The 16,363-nt window shown below is 43.6% G+C and overlaps 1 protein-coding gene across 2 annotated transcripts in view; it reads left to right on the forward strand.

Annotated features, from left to right (window-relative positions):
* Positions 1-12,282: 12,282 nt before the first annotated feature.
* Positions 12,283-16,363, forward strand: part of PLEKHO2 (pleckstrin homology domain containing O2) — a 40,009-nt gene continuing 35,928 nt past the window's right edge. Inside the window, exon 1 of one of the 2 annotated variants that reach the window (XM_074234395.1) lies at positions 12,283-12,414. In XM_074234395.1, coding sequence (XP_074090496.1) covers positions 12,403-12,414 — 12 coding nt within the window. In that variant the 5' untranslated portion in view covers positions 12,283-12,402. Of the gene's footprint in view, positions 12,415-16,123; positions 16,348-16,363 lie in introns of those variants that run through there. The other variant, XM_074234396.1, reaches the window with a different exon arrangement.

A 16,363-nucleotide genomic window follows, 5' to 3' on the forward strand; every position in this document is an offset into this window, starting at 1 on the left:
TTGTATTGACAAATGATTGGAAATTGAAGGGATGCCAATTAGTCCGGGAATGACTGAATAAGTTGTAGTATATGATTGGGATGGAATACTATTGTGTTATAAGAAATAATAAACAGGAATTCTCAGAAAAACCTGGAAAGATTTACATGAACTGATGCAAAGTGAAGTGAGCAGAACTAGGAGAGCATTATACACAATAACAGCAATATTGTACAGTCATGAATTGTGAATGATTTAGTTATTCCCAGAAATACATTGATTCAGGATAATTCTTGAAGGACTTATGATGAAAAATGCTATCTATCCCTAATGAAAGACTTGGTGGAGTCTGAATGTAGATTGAAATATATGTTTTAAATTTTATTTTCTTTCACAACATGAGTAATATGGAAATTGTTTTGATGACTGTATTTGAGCAACCTATATCAAATTGCCTAGTGGGAGAGGAGGGAAAAAAGTAGAGAATCTAAAACTCAAAATTTTAAAAATCAAATGTTAAAAATTTTTACATGTAACTGGGTAAATATAAAAATTTTTTTTGGCAAGGCAATGGACTTGCCCAAGGTCACATACTGACTCCAGGGCCAGTGTTCTATCCACTGCACCACTTAGCCACCCCCTAAAATATTTTTAAAAAATAGTAAGCAGGATGCTTTCAGAAAAATCTAGGAATCTTATATGAACTGATGTAAACTGAGGAAACATAACTAGAACACCATCCACACTGTACCAGTAACAACAATATTGTATGATGATCAACAGTGAAAAACTTAGCTATTCTCAGCAATTCAGTGGTTCAAAACAGTTTTGTGGGATGTATGATGAAAATTGCTATTCATCTCTAGTGAGAGAATTGATGGAATCTGATTTCAGATTGAAGCATATTCTTTTTATTATCTTTATTTTTCTTGGGTTTTTTTTTTTGGTCTGCATTTTCATTTGCAACATGGAAATGTTTTTTGCATGACTGAACATGTATCAAAAAGCTTGCCTTCTCAAGAAGCAGAGAGAAAGACAATTTGTAACTCAAAATTTAAGAAAGCAAATGTTAAAATTTTTTTTACATTTGAGAAAAAATAAAATAAAATTTTAAAATCCCACTATATATGACTACAATAACGTCAACAAAGAACAGACAAAACCTCACAATGATCAAAGCTAAATATTGCAAAATTTAAAATAAGAATGACTTGAAAAGAGATAGAAGATACTCTCATTCTACTTTGCAAGGTTAGAGGTCCATAAAAGTTACTCATTGCACAGATTTTCTGACTTTTTCAATATATTGCTCTGTTATGCTAATTTTTCCTTTTCCTTTTTTTTCCTTAAAAAACACTCTTTGTTTATATGATATGGCTTTCTGGGAGGGGTAGAGAGAGTGATATTGGGATAAACTATAGTAATGTTAAAAAAGGACAAGAACTCAGAACAAGTGAATTTGTAGGAGCCTTTAAAAATAAATTCCATCCTCTCCTCTTAAAAAAAAAAGATATATAAGAGCTAAACCTGATACTTAGTAAATGCAGAAATTACATTATACGTGTTCAATCACCAGGGTCATAGAAGTACACTTGTCTGATCCTATTCAACAATAAGGATTCCAATGTCAATTATACACTCAGTTCATTGATCATACTCTTCCTTCAACATTTGAAAACATCTGGGGGGAAATATTAAGTTCAGTATGGCTCTCAGAGAACTGGCTAACATCACCTTGGAATTCTATTCCCTTTGATGGATGCTGCCCCCCTTCATCAGTTTAGGGGTCTTGGGGTATTGTTACTATTAAACTATTAGTTTGTTCTCCCATTCACTGGAAAAGGTCTGTATTTTTCCCTTTTAATTGCATTTCCATGAAGTCAAATTGTTGTTTGTTGTTTGTCTTTCATTCTATAAGAGATCAATGACATCAGGAAGCTGATGTCTTAACTTGCAAATGAATTGGATATAAGCGAGACAAAGTTGTGCAAAATTATCAACTTCATCCTCTCCTCTAGAGTCACTGGAGTCCAATGGCAATAGATGGGTCAAAACAACTAGTGATGTTCCTAAATGCAGTGGGAAACCTTGACCTTTTTAAGCTAAGGTTTTTCCCAGGTCTTAGTTTGTCTGAGACAACACCCATTCAGAAATTATAGGCTGGGTAAGAACTGAGGCAAAAGTTGGTTTAGTTTGTCTTCACAAAAGAATCAATCTGGGAGAGAAAGACCTTCAGAGTTTCTGACCAGAACCAAAAATCATATAAGAATAGTAGAGCCAAGATGGCAGCATGAAGCTGACATGCTCTCTGAGTTTTTCCCAATTAATTTTTCCCAATTAAATGAAGTCTCCACCCAGACATTAAAGCTACAGATCCCACCAAAAAGCAAAAAAAGATTGAAACTAGTTTACAGCTGTGTGAGGGATCTTTTTGGCAAATGGGGTTAAGTAGCTTGGCCAAGGCCACACAGCTAGGTCATTATTAAGTGTCTGAGTCCGGATTTGAACCCAGGTACTCCTGACTCCAGGGCTGGTGCTTTATCTACTGCATCACCTAGCCATCTCTATCATGGGGGATCTTTAGTGAAGGTCTGTCTCTTTGAGAGAAAAGGGGAAGTAAAGTCCAGCTAGGCAGGAGAATGGGAAAGCCAATGGGAGGCTTTTTGTCGCAGGGCAGCCCAGGTCCTGGCAGCTAGACAGCAGCAAAGGTCCTACCAGCTAGATAGTAAGCCAGCAGGGAAGGTCCCAACCCCAGACAAAGTCTGAACCCTGGGAACACTGGGGCAAAAGTCAGCACTAAATTGGGGACAAACTATTGCATAAGCAACACCTGGGCTGCATAGGCATCATCTTGGTCAGCCATAACCCAGAAATTAGACCCCAGCCCCTACTCAAAAAGCTCAGGACTATATTCCCTATACCCCAGGAGCAAAAATGAGCAAAAAAATTAAAAGAGCCCAGTCATAGAAAGCTGCTATGCAGATAGAGATGATAAAATGCCATCTCAGAAAAGAGTGACAAAATACCTACATGGGAGGTCTTAAAGGAGTCTATGAATTGGACTCAAATTCAAAACTCATATAAGAGCTTAAAAAAACCCTTAAAGTTTAAAAACCAAAAAAAAAAAAAGAGAGGAAGAAGAAAAATGGAAAAAAAGAAATAAGAATCATGCAGGGAAAATTATGAAAAATTAACCGAAGGAATTAACTCCTTTAAAAGTTAAAAATAACCAACTAGAAAAAAGAATATAACTCCTCAAAAAATAAAAATGGCCAATGGGAAAAGGAATGTAACCCATCAAAACTCAAATTGGAAGGGAATGAAACTCAGTAAAAAGTAAAATTAACCAACAGGCAAAGGAAACACAAGGCTAACTGAAGGGGGGAAAAAACCCTAAAAATTAGAATTAGACAAATAGAAACTAATGAATCCATGAGATACCAAAATTCCATCAAACAAAATCAAAAGGCTGGAAAAAATAAAAGAAAACATGAAGTACCTTTTAGGAAAAACAAATGAGCTGGAAAAATAGATCCAGAAGAGATAATTTATGAATTATTGATCTACCAGAAAGCCTATATCAAAAAAAGAGCCTGTGGGTAGCTAGGTGGCACAGTGAATAGAGCTCTGGGCTTGGAATCAGGAGGACCTGTGTTCAACTTTGATTCCAGACATTTAATAATTGCTTAGCTGTGTGACCTTGAGCAAGTCACTCAACCCCATTGCCTTGCAAATACCAAAAAAAAAAGAAAAGAAAAGAAAAGAAAGAGTATATACATCACTTCCAGCAAGAGACTTCAGGATAAAAATTCTAAGGACTATTATAGCCAAATTCCAGAATTCTCAAATAAAGGAGAAAATACTGCAAGCAGCCCAAAAGAAGCAATTTAAATACAAAAGAAGCACAATCAAAATTACATAGTATTTATCAGTTTCAACATTAAAAGATTGGAGGGCCTGTTATGATATTTTGGAGGGCAAAGGACTTTGGATTACAACCAAGAATTTACTATCCTGCGAAATTCAGCATATTCTGTCAGGGCAAAGATGGAATGAAATAGAGGACTTCCAAAATTTCCTCATCAACAGACCAGAACTGAACAGAGAATTTGATCTTCAAATACAAGACTCAAGAGATGCATAAAAAAGGTAAATGGAAAGGGTAAAAAAAAAAGTGTTAGTCAAGAACATTAAATTGTATACAACCAGGGGCCTGCAGTGGATAAAGCACCGGCCCTGGAGTCAGGAGTACCTGGATTCAAATCCGGTCTCAGACACTTAATAATTACTTAGCTGTGTGGCCTTGGGCAAGCCACTTAACCCCATTTGCCTTGCAAAAAACCTAAAAAAAAAAAGCAAAATTGTATACAACCCTACAAGAGAAGATAACACTTATAACTCTTGAAGTTGTATTTCTCTTAGAATAGTTAAAGGGTTAAATATAGTTGAAGAGATTGTATTTAGAATTTATGGGTTTGATTGGTTCTTGTCCTTCACTATCGTAGAAGACCAAAATATCACTATGTTTGACACAAATCACAGTGTGCCTGACTGTACAATACAAGCTCAGAATGTTCTACCCATAGGTCAGGTTTAAATAGTCCAGGCGAACACCTGGAGTGTCAACTCTAAACTTATACATCTCACATTTCCTTTGAACTACTTTAATACTGCTTTGCTCATGGTGTACCCTATGCTGGTCAGTCCTGTGCCAGTGTCTTCCATGCCTTACAATAAGTTCAAAAGTTCTTAAGAGAGACCTTCAGGGTGTCCCAGCACATAGAATACTTAGAAGCTTTATACATAATTAAAACAGAAGTGACTTTATTTTTATTAGATACCTAGAAGTTAATAGTACAATAAGGGCAGAAGGCAATAGTTAGAAGGGTTGGACATAAAGAGATTAGGAAGTGATCTCATCTTAATCTATACTTTAGTAAATGGGTTTTTGTAGCAAGGTTGGGCCAGTATGTTGGTTGGGGAGGGCTGTAGGACTATGAATGGAGAACTGTAGAGATGGAAAGAGAGAGGAACTGGACATGAAAACATCATGAAGAGATTTTATTTGCTTGACCATTTGGCTACAATTGGAAGTATGCTTGGGGAGAGATGAATATAAATGGTTCATGAAATGATTTGGTTTTTACATGATGCTTTGGCTCATGAGGATTGTGTGTCCATAGAAAGTAAAGTGATTGTTAAGGAGGTAAAGTGATTTTCCTTTATTTATGTGTGTGTGTGTGTATAAAGTGATTATAATTTGAAGTGAAAAAAAGAAATTGATTACATAAGCATGGTTTAATTGTATATATATATATATATATATATATATATATATATATATATATATATATATTTTGCTCATATCCTTAAAGGAAGGGGAATAAAGTCTGATATACTAAAACATGTATATTGTAGACTGAATACTTTTATTTTCTTTCATATTTAAGAAGTCTATAACCAATTTATAAGAACCCTTCCCAAGTTCAGGAACTTAGCTTATTTCCCATTACCAGTTATTCCCTCTGGGTGCTGGCAGGTACCTTCTCCCAACCTTCCCTACTCAGTGGGGAACTCTCTGAGGTACTTATTTCTCCTCTGACCACTTTTCTTTGTTGACTCATCTCTTCCCTCTTCATTGATCCTACTCTCTCATTATTTCCCTGTGTGGCTGGTACATGGGTTAGGCTGTATAGGAACTAGATCACTCATCTCTAATAGAATGGTGGACTAGGGAGTCAAGGGCAGGCCCAGACATGGAAAGGGACTCCTCCCATGCCTGTGATTCCTCTCTCTTGTCCCTGAACTCCCAGTCCCAGGCTGCTGTATCCATTCTTTCTTACTTTTTATCCTGTTCTGTACACTAGTTCATTTGTTTTCCACTTCAACATCCTCTTGATTGCAAGCCCTGGGATCTCCCCCAGTATAATCCCATCTGAGAGAAAGGGCTACAGAATACATGTAATGTATTGATAACATTACTTAATGCCTTAGCACTGACTACCAGTGTGTTTGGAGTATATGAGGGATTTGCTAAAAAAGCTTAGTTTGCCCTTTTAGTACTGAGGATTTGAACGAACAAGTCTGATTATATAGGAAGAAAAATCATCTAATTTTTACTTCAACAAGGAAACTTTGGTAGAAGAGGTTGAATTGAACATTTTTAGAGGTAGCCTGGTATTTTGTAGATTGGTATGAATCCAAGACCAACTTTAACTATGTTATAATTATGCCCAGGGCCAGCTCTTATAGGGAGGGTAGTCATTGAACAGGGGACAGTGTTTTACAGTGTGGTATTTACCAATTCATGGGTCTTGTCTCCCAGAATCTATTATTATTTTCACCATGGTAGGGTCCTCAAGTTATGATTCTGTATTGTCTATGTTATAGGCAGTCAGTGACAAATATACTTTGTAAGTTGTTGTTCATCTTTCATTCTCAAAGAGAAGACCATGACATCAGAGATGTTATGCCATGGCATGCAAATAATTTGAATTTAAGTGAGGGAGAGCTATTCAAAGTCACCAGTCTCATTTTCTGCTCTGGAACCATCTGGGTTCAGTGGCCAGATATGGATCAGAACAACTGGTATAGCATGAGATGAGAGAATTGATGAGAATGTTAACTTATATGGGATAAAGAGCATTCAACTATTAGTCATAAAGTTATAGAATTTCAGAAATGCAAGATACCCCAGGGATCATCTAGTCCAGGTCATCCTTGTAAAAAGTATAGAACTTGATACCTCTGACAGCAGTCCACTTCACTTTTGGAAAGATATAATTGTATCAAACTTTAGTTTGCTTCCATGAATCTTCCAATGATTCTAATGAGTTCTGTTCTTCTGTAAAATGGGCATAATAATAATAATACTTACTTCCCAGGGTTTCTGGGAAGATCAAATTAAATAATATTTATAAAAGACAGCACACACAGTAGATACTTAAGAAATACTTCCTTTTTCTTCCCTCCTTCCTCTTTCCCTCAATTTCTTCCTTCCTTCTATCTCCTGACTTGAAGTCTTTTTCCTCTTCTCAAATTTACCTGGAATTTGCTCCACTTCTCATCACCCCTGTTGTAATTCTGATTTCTTTCAAGGTAGAATCCAGTAGTTACTTCCTATACAAGGGCCTTTTCTCAATAACTATAATGGTGAAAATGATAATTTCCCCTCTTGAAATTATTTTCTGTTTATTTATTTGTATATATGATGTGGAATCATGGAGCTAAATTGATTTTAGAGCTGGAAAGTGATGTTGGTGGCTATTTTAGACCTAAAGTCTACCATAGCTAGTAACAGAAGATCTGACAACATCCAACATCCTCTTGATTGCAAGCCCTGCGGCTTTCTTCCACTGCAATCCCAGTGAGAAAGGGCTACAAAATAAGAACTACTGCAAATGTTTTTTTTTTTTTAGGGTTTTTTTTTTTTTTTTTGCAAGGCAAATGGGGTTAAGCGGCTTGCCCAAGGCCCCACAACTAGGTAATTATTAAGTGTCTGAGACCCAATTTGAACCCAGGTACTCCTGACTCCAGGGCCAGTGCTTTATCCACTGCGCCACCTAGCCGCCCCTACTGCAAATGTGTTTTAGCATTACCTAATGCCTTAACACTGACTACCAGTGTAATTAGAGTATTTAGAAATTTGCAAAATAATCTGCAGACTTCCCACTGTAACATGCTTGTCTACATCTAAGTAGAAGGCAAGCTCTTTGAGGACAGGACTATTTTAGTTTTGTCTTTGTATTCACAGTTTTCACTTAATAGACCAATTGAATCCTTCTTCCATGTGACAACCCTTTGCAAACTTGAAGATGGCTTTCATGTTCCCATTAAATCTTTTATTTTCCAGGTTTAAGTATCCTCAGATCCTTTAACTAGCCTTCAGAAGGCATGAACTAGATGTTCCTCTTCAACCTGATCAGTCTCCTTTAGACAGCCTCCAATAGAACAATGCTCCAGAGTTGAATACAATAGTTTAGATGTGATCTGACCAGTCAGATTATAAAGGTGCTATCTATATCTATATCTATATCTATATCTATATCTATATCTATATCTTGTGAGGTTACTGCAGGGAATGAGGAGGGAAGCAGCTTCTGCCTCCCTTGGTGCCTTGGCCTCAGTATTTTCTGGCATCTTTTGCATCCTAAAAGATAAAGATTCATGGAACATGAAAGGGACCCTAGTTGTGGGATCATTAGTTTAGACTTGTGGCTCTTCATCTGTTTTTTTTTAAAGTTCATAATTATATTTCAATATAATTGGTTTCTCTTGTATTCTCTGATATTCTATTTTATTTATTTAACAAATTTAATAAGAAATTATTCTGAGAAAAAATTAATAGGTTTCACCAGATTTTCAGAGGGGTCCAGGACACAACAAGGTTAGGAATATTTGATTTAAAGCTAGAAGGGACTTACAATGATCACAGGTTCAACCTCCTCATTTTACAGATGAGAAAAATGAGATCCACTGAGGTTAAATGATTTGCAGAGGATCAAGTCAAGCCAAGTCAAATCAACTAGCAGTTGTTAAGTAATTTTCTATGTGCTAGGCACAGTGTTACGCACTGGAAGTATTAGGTCACAGAACTGTCTCAGGCAGGATTTGAACCCTTTTTTTCCAGGTTCCATATCCAGCATGGAAATCAGAACTGAGTCTTTGTACTTTAACAATAAAATGAGGGATTTGGGAGAGACACTGTACTGTGGTGGGGAGTTTGTTGGATGAAGAATATGGAAGATGAGTGAGTTGCTCAAGTTCACAAAGTGAGTCTGGAGACAGAGCAGGACCATTACTTGCTCTTTGACTCCTAGCCTCAGACTCCATTTCCCTTAGGAGATTTTAAGCCTTAAAACTGAAAGCCCAACCAGCACAACCTAGCATGTCTAAAACCTAAAGCAGAATCAGAGGGCAGAGCAATAATTGCACAAGGCTGGATATTGAGAAAAATAAAACCACATGGTGACTGTATCAGTTTGAGACAGACTTGGCTTCCTCTGATATCCTAGGCTGGATTTTTTTCAACAGGCGCTACAACAAACGCATCAAAAACTTGCACAATTCAAGTACTGTCAAGTACTTGAGGAAAAACAGCTACAAAAGTTAGGGATTGGAAACTTTGTGTTGGGTGTATTCCTCAGCAAATACTCAGAAAGCGTCCCCTAAGCACTGTCAGAGGTACCCCATCAATCAAAAAACATTTACAGAGTTTCTTCATGGGTAGGCTACTGGAGAAACAGAAACCTATTCAAGATCCATGCTCTCAAAAGGCATATTTTACAACTAGTTGAGGAGGCAAGTAATATTCAAAGGAAAAGATAACAAGATGGGAAGACAATAAAGAAGGTACAAAGTGAGTGATATAGATGCTTCAGTTCAGGGAAAGAAGGGATCATTGTGGTAAGGAATCTGAGATGTATTCTGAAGGGGTTGTAGGATTCTAAGGATTAGAGAGGAGGACAAGTGAGATATTCTCTCTGGGACTCGGTTTCCTTCTTTAAAAATTGATATTTTATTTTTCCAATTATATGTTATGGAAGTTTTTCAATATTCATCCATTGGCATATTTATAAGTTATAATTTTTCTATCACCCTTCCTCCCTTTCCATCCCCCTCCCCTCAGTGGCAAACAGTCTGGTAAATGTTGTACTTTTGTGTTTAACATATTTACATATTAATTTTTATATGAGAAAAATAGAACTAAGGGAAAAGAAAAAAACATGGGATAAGAAGGAAAAATATAAATTTTTAAAAAAGTGAACATAGTAGCCATTCAGATTCTGTGGTTTGTTTTTTTTGTTTCCTCTGGGTAAGGGTAGTATTTTCCTTAACTGGTCTCCCCCGGGTTGTCCTAGCTCTCTGAACTGCTGAGATGAGCTTCATCCATCATAGTTGATCAACTCACAATGTTGTTAATGTGTACAATGTTCTCTTAATTCTACTCCTTTCATTCAGCATCAGTTCATGTAGTTCTCTCCATGCTTCTCTAAAGTTCAGCCATTCATGGTTTCTTATAGAACAATCGTGTGCCAAAACATTCATATACCATCACTTGTTCAGTCATTCCCCAATTGATGAACACCCCCTCAATTTCCAATTTTTTTGAACCTCAATTTCCCCATCTGCACAATGAAGAGGTGGAAGTGGCAGCTAGTTGGCACAGCTGATAGAGCACTGGCCCTGGAGTTGGAAGCACCTGAATTCAAATCCGGCCTCAGACACTTAATAATTATCTAGCTATGTGACCCTGGGCAAGTTATTTAACCCCATTGCTTTGCAAAAGCAGAAACAAGAAGGTGGATCATGAAGAGGTGGAGCAAATAACCTTTAAGGTTCTTTGAGCTCTGAATCTATGATCCAGTGACATCAAGTTGTGGTTTGTGTAGAGGGAAAAAGAACAAAGGAGTAGAGGCTCTATGCAGGATAAGACATCGTCCTTTGTCCAGGAGCCCAGGTCATAAAAACTCCCCACCTTCCTCACATTCCTTGAGTCAACAGGTTCAGGATCTCTTAGTGAGTCCATTCCCTCTTTCTGATGTTCCAAATGTATCCCGAGAGTTATGAGTGGGATACCTTTCTCATCTTTATCCTTCATGTGACAACCCAGGCTACGGGCACTGTTACCTCCGTGGCATCAGTCTTCAAACTACTCATTCAGGATACAAAATTGAAATCAGGTCAGGGTGCCCTGGGCCCAGCTGGGAAGAGATGGTTGTCTGGGAAAGGGAAGATCTGGAAGTCGAGACCCAATTCCTGTATAAAGTTTCTACAGTGGAAGTAAGTGACTAAGGAGGTCACAACTGATCCTGCAAGTCTGACAACTCTGTCTGTGGTGGCCCAGCCTTCTAGAGATTCTAAATTTCAGGGGCACTGCTCACTAAGTCCCACGGTGGAACTCTGTAATGAAAAAGTTTGGGAGATGGGGATGGGACAGCCCTAACCCCCCCCCCCCCCCCGAGAGAATGCCAGTTCATGTCCAAACAATTTGAGAGAGAAGGAAGGCATGTCTACTGGGGAAGAATAAAAGGACATGACATGATGCTTTTGGTTGGATGGGGAGGGCTTTCATTTGGAAAGTAGTGCAAAGAGCAAGAATCAACTTCTGTTAAGAGGAGAAAGAGAAGAATTGGCTGCGGCCTCACCGAGTCATATAAAGTTGCACCTGGAAAGAATCTTAGATTGCATTGCCTAGACTCTAGAAGTCAAGTCGCTGCTGCTTCCCGAGTTCCTCCCGTCTGGATTCCGCGGTGGCGCCGGTGTAGGCTCTCAGGGGCTTATCTCCGCCACTGCTCCCGGGGGGGCGGCGGCACAGACACCCTCCTCGTCAGGACCCAGGCTGCCCCAACGGGGACTCGGGGCCGGCGGGGAGGGGGCACCGGGAGCCAGCCTGCCCGGCCGGGGGAAGCCTCCCGTCCGTCCCCAGCTCTCCGCACAGGCCTGCAGGACTCCCGGGGCTCGCCGGGCCTTCTCTTGCCTCCTCCGCTTCCCTCCTCCGGCGAGACCGGGGGCGCCGGGGCGCTAGCCGCGGCCTCGGGGGGCCACCCGGAGCCGGGCTGGAGGGGGCGGGGCGAGGGAGCGAGTCCTCGCCCCGCCTGCGCCGGCCCCCTCGGGGCTGGCCCCGGCCTCCGGCCCTCCTGCTTCAGCCCCGGCCCCGAGCCGCCTCCGCCGGCCTCGAGCACCCCCGGGTGCCCGTCCTACATCCCACCCCGGCCTTTGGCTCCAGTGAGAGCCCGCAGGAAAGAAAGGGCCCGGCCCGGCCCGGCTCTGCCCCGCCCCGGCTCCGCCCCGCCCCGGCCCGGCCCGGCTCTGCCCCGCCCCGGCTCCGCCCCGCCCCGGCCCGGCCCAGCTCTGCCCCGCCCCGGCTCCGCCCCGCCCCGGCCCGGCTCTGCCCCGGCCCGCCCCGGCCCCGGCTCCGCCCCGGCTCCGGTCCTCCCGGGCCCGCCCCGCCCCGGCTCCGCCCTGCCCCGGCCTGGCTCCGCCCGGGGGCCCGGCCCCGGCTCTGCCCCGCCCCGGCTCCTCCCGCAGCCCGGGCCCGGCCCCGGCTCTGCCCCGCCCCGGCCCGGCCCTGGCTCCGCTCCTCCCGGGCCCGCCCCGCCCCGGCTCCGCCCCGCCCCGGCCTGGCTCCGCCCGGGGGCCCGGCCCCGGCCCGTCCCGCCCCGGCTCCTCCCGCCTCCGCGCCCCGCCCGGCCCCGCCCCGCCGGCCCCTCCCCCGCTGTGGCCCTCCTCGCCCCGCCCCGGCCCGGCCCCGCCCCCCGCCGAAGTTTCTTCTGGCCGAGCCGCGGGCGGGACGGACACAGGGAGCAGCCGCCGCCCGGCCGGGATGGGGCCGAGCCGAGCCGCCGGCGCCCCGCGGCGCGCGGGCTAGGGACTCCCGGGGCGGAGCGGCCGGCAGCCTCCCCCGCCCCCCGCGGCCCGGCCATGGAGGAGGAGGTGAGCCTGGCGGCGCGGCCCCCCGGGAGCGGGGAGGGCGGGGGGAGGGCGGCAGCTCCGGAAGCGGGCGGCGCGGGGCCGGGGGCGCCCGGGACCCTCCCCTGGTCGGCGGCCGGAGGGGCGGCGGCCGGGCCGGCGCCGGGAGTCGGGGGAGGGTCCGGGGACGCACCGCGAGGGGGGCGGGGGCGGCCGGAGGTCGGCGCGCCGGGGGGGGGGGGGAGCCGAGACCCCGGCCCAGGAGGCGCGCACCGCCCCCTCCTGAGGGAGGGTCCCCGGAACTCAGCCCTGCCCTCGCGGCGGAGGAAGCGGCAGCCCCCCGGCGCTGCTGCGGGCCGCCCGGGGGCGTCTGGCGGCGGGGGGGGCGCTCCAAAGTTCGGAGAGGGAGTTGGGGCGCCGAGACCCCCGGAATAGCGGCCGCGAGCCGCTTGCGCCCGCCTCGCTGTGCGGGAAGGGGGCCCGGCTGGTGCCCAGGGGCTTCGGGAAGGGGTGTGAGACAGACGCACAGACACACAGACACAGACACGCACAGACACAGACATACACAGACATACAGACATACACCCCCCCCAAGCTCGGGGGTGAGGGTTGGCTAAGAGTTGCATTTTTCTACTCAGAAAAAGGTCCTTTATGTAGCCCCACCCACCAGACCACATCTGTCCCAGGGACACTGTGTGGTGGGGGTTGGGGGAAGGAGGAGGGCAGAGGCTGTTAACAAGACTGTGGTGGGTAGCTGAGTCGTTGTTTCTTTTGGCTGAGCAGACAGACAGACCCACAGGGCCACAGATGATGTCTTTGGCTTTTGGTGTCCCCCTTTCTGCGGGGTGTGAGGAACAGCTTCTCTGTGGGAAAGGGGGCTGGAAGGAAAGTAGAGAGGGGAAGGGTGACAGTAGGAGAGAGGTGTCAACCCTAATGGCAGGCCACAACCCTTTTTCCAACTTGGTCCAGAATTTCCTCAAGCTTTTGGATCAAAGACATAGGCTGCAAAGGGTGGGGAGAGAGTTCCTATTATTTAGTTAATTAGTGGTAGATTCAAGAATGGGAGTTTACCTGACCTTCCTTAATCTGACATTGAAATCTCTGGAGTCTCAGATTCCAGGGAAGAGAAAGCAAGAATTTAGAAGTACACTAAAGATGGGCTAACTTGATTTCTTTCTCTTAGCCAGAGTGGTCTAAGCCCTTCCTTAGGAAGTCAGGAGTATTCTAGTAGGGCCACCATGGTCCTCAGCATTCCCAGAGCTCAAGTTGCTAACCCTAGGCTAAAGTGATAGCTGAGCATACCAGGATCCCGACTGACTTGGGCTAGAAACCTTTCACATTGGTTGGAAATGACCATTTGATCAGAGAAATAGCTGCAGTCTTTGCTCCCTGCTGCCTCAGTGATCATGTCTTTATGGCTAGCAATATGGTTAGACACACACCTATTATTCCCCTCTCAGCCATTCACTCTGTTACCTTGGGTAACATGGTAGGCTTCTTAAGTACCTACTCTCTGGACCTAGTAGCACTCTGCTAGATAATGAATTTCACAAAGACAAAAATCAAACTATTTTTTGCCTTCATGGGACTCAGATTCCATAGGGAAAAACATTTTAGTAAAAAATTTACATATATACACATATTACGTTTAGATTTGGGGTTTAGGTTTAGAGTTCAATCTTAGTGGTCATGTAGTTCCACCCTTTTCATACATAACACTGAGACACCCCTCAAAAAGTTAACTGACTTGCCCATACTCTTGGATCCCTTTCAGATTTAATAGTCTCTTTTTCCTTTTGTATTCCCAATCACTTCTTGGTAAGATGGGGCAGCATGGCCAGTTTTGTGACAGGAGGATCTGGTTTCCTGACAGGAGCTGACCAGCAAGGAAATAAACAACTTTTCAAGTCAGAACCTCTTTTCTTTTAGTTTTTGCAAGGCAATGGGGTTAAATGACTTGACCAAAGTCATTATTAATTATTAAGTGTCTTGAGGTCAGATTTGAACTCAGATCCTCCTGACTATAGGGTCCATGCTCTATCCACTGTACCACCTAGCTACCCCCAGAACCTCTTTAGAGAAGATCTTTGGAGTCAGCTCCAAACTATCTCAACCAGAGACCAAGAGACTCTGGACCCAACCTATTCCCCATTAAAGATAACAACTGAAACTGAGAAAGTGAAAAATACAATATTCAACTTTCCCCCTCATCTTCCCATTTCAGTTACTTTACTGGAGTCCTCATCTTTTTTCCCTTCACCCCCCCCCCCAATTTGGAAGTCATCTTTAATGCCACTTTAACTTCTCACCTTCTATCTAACCTTATCACCTTCTGTCTTAGTACCAAATCCTAATCATTTTTATTCTGAATTATTTCTCAGCTTTAACTTTTTCCTCCCCAGGCTCACAACCACAGTCCTAATTCAGACTTTTATCTCATACCTAGAGAATATAGTTTCCTCTTCATCTTGTATAGGGAAGTGAAGAACGTCTCCTTATAGCATCATTTTGATACTGCCACTCCCTTTCCCAGAAACTCTCATCTCTCCTCACTTTAATCTGAATCAGATTTCAGTTCCTGGGCTTCTCTTTCTCTAACCCATTGGCTTTATCTGGCTTGTATTCTTTTCTCCAATCTATCTAGTCTTACTGATCCCTGCAGATCTTGTCCCTTTTTGCAAAGGCAGTGTTGGGTAGTGGACAAATTGAGGTTCTAGATGCTATCTCTGCTCTGCTACTGCATAGAATTTTGAGCAAGTCACTTCATCTCTGTACTCTCCCATTTCCTCATGTATAAAATGAGGGTTTAAAATTGTAATTCAGCTCCTTTTCATGTCTTACATTCTATGATCTCTAGAATTTTCCCCATTTTTAATGTTCTACAGTGCTGATTTACCTGGGAACCCTTTCTGTCCTTGATATGACCTCACCCTTAAGATTGACAAAGTGTGTCCCTTCTCTGCATTCAAAATGGCTCAGTACTTATTTCCTACAGGAAGTAGTATTTCCCCCTCAGACTTGACTATAGTCATTCTAGTAACATCTAGTCCTAGTCTTTGCCATTTCTAATTTACCTAGTACCCATGTATTATTCATTCTTCGGGTTAAAAATTCATTGTATTTGACTAAAGAAAGCTCAATGAATAGGGTGCTCTGTAACCAATTTAAGGCTATCACTCTAGATACCCTTGAGCCTTGTCCATGGCTATGTACCACTTTCTTGTTTAGCAGAATATACAGTTTGGTCCTTCTGTCCCCAAATGAAAAACCTCCCCTGTAATGGTTATGGTGACATCTTGTCCTTGGCCCTGACTAAGATGAAAGAAGAGGAATCTTGATGCTGAGTGGTCTTGGGGTGTAACAGAAGGTATCTTAAGGATTCCATGGAGACCTGATGATTGGGAGGAGGGAAGAGGAAAGGAAAAACAGAAAAGGCCATGGTCAGCCGGTCAGTGAGTGAGAGGAGAGGCAGCCGTGAAACTAGGCTGAGAAGGACAAAGCCTCTACTGTGTCAGTGGCTTGCTGCGCCAAGGAAAGGGGATGGCTTATTAAAACTTCCGGGTGCATTGCCAATCCCCTGACCTCATGGAGTAGGGGGGAGGGTGGCTCCTAGTTTGAGGGGGAGGAGGAAAAGGGAGGAGGCAGGTGGAACAGAATGACAACAAGAACAGAACATATCCAAACTCAGCCATCTGTAAAAGGGGGGGGACCATGTATGATGTGTGGGGATGATGATGATGTGCAATAAATAATAAAAGATATTCCTTCATTGGGTCATGCCATTTCCTATGCCAGTCCTTTCCTCATTCTACCAATCTAAATCTGGCAGAACATGAAGTATTGAATTTGAAGTCAGAAGCCTTCAGTTCAAGTCTTTGGCAGAGTATGCGAGAGTGTGTGACCTTGGACAAGTCACTTTATGGTCCTCAATTTCCAAAGGTCTAGACCATATATTCAGTAAGTCTCTTCCACT

The sequence above is a fragment of the Macrotis lagotis genome, chromosome 4, assembly GCF_037893015.1.
Source record: "Macrotis lagotis isolate mMagLag1 chromosome 4, bilby.v1.9.chrom.fasta, whole genome shotgun sequence".
In the NCBI taxonomy this organism is placed as follows: Eukaryota; Metazoa; Chordata; class Mammalia; order Peramelemorphia; family Peramelidae; genus Macrotis; species Macrotis lagotis.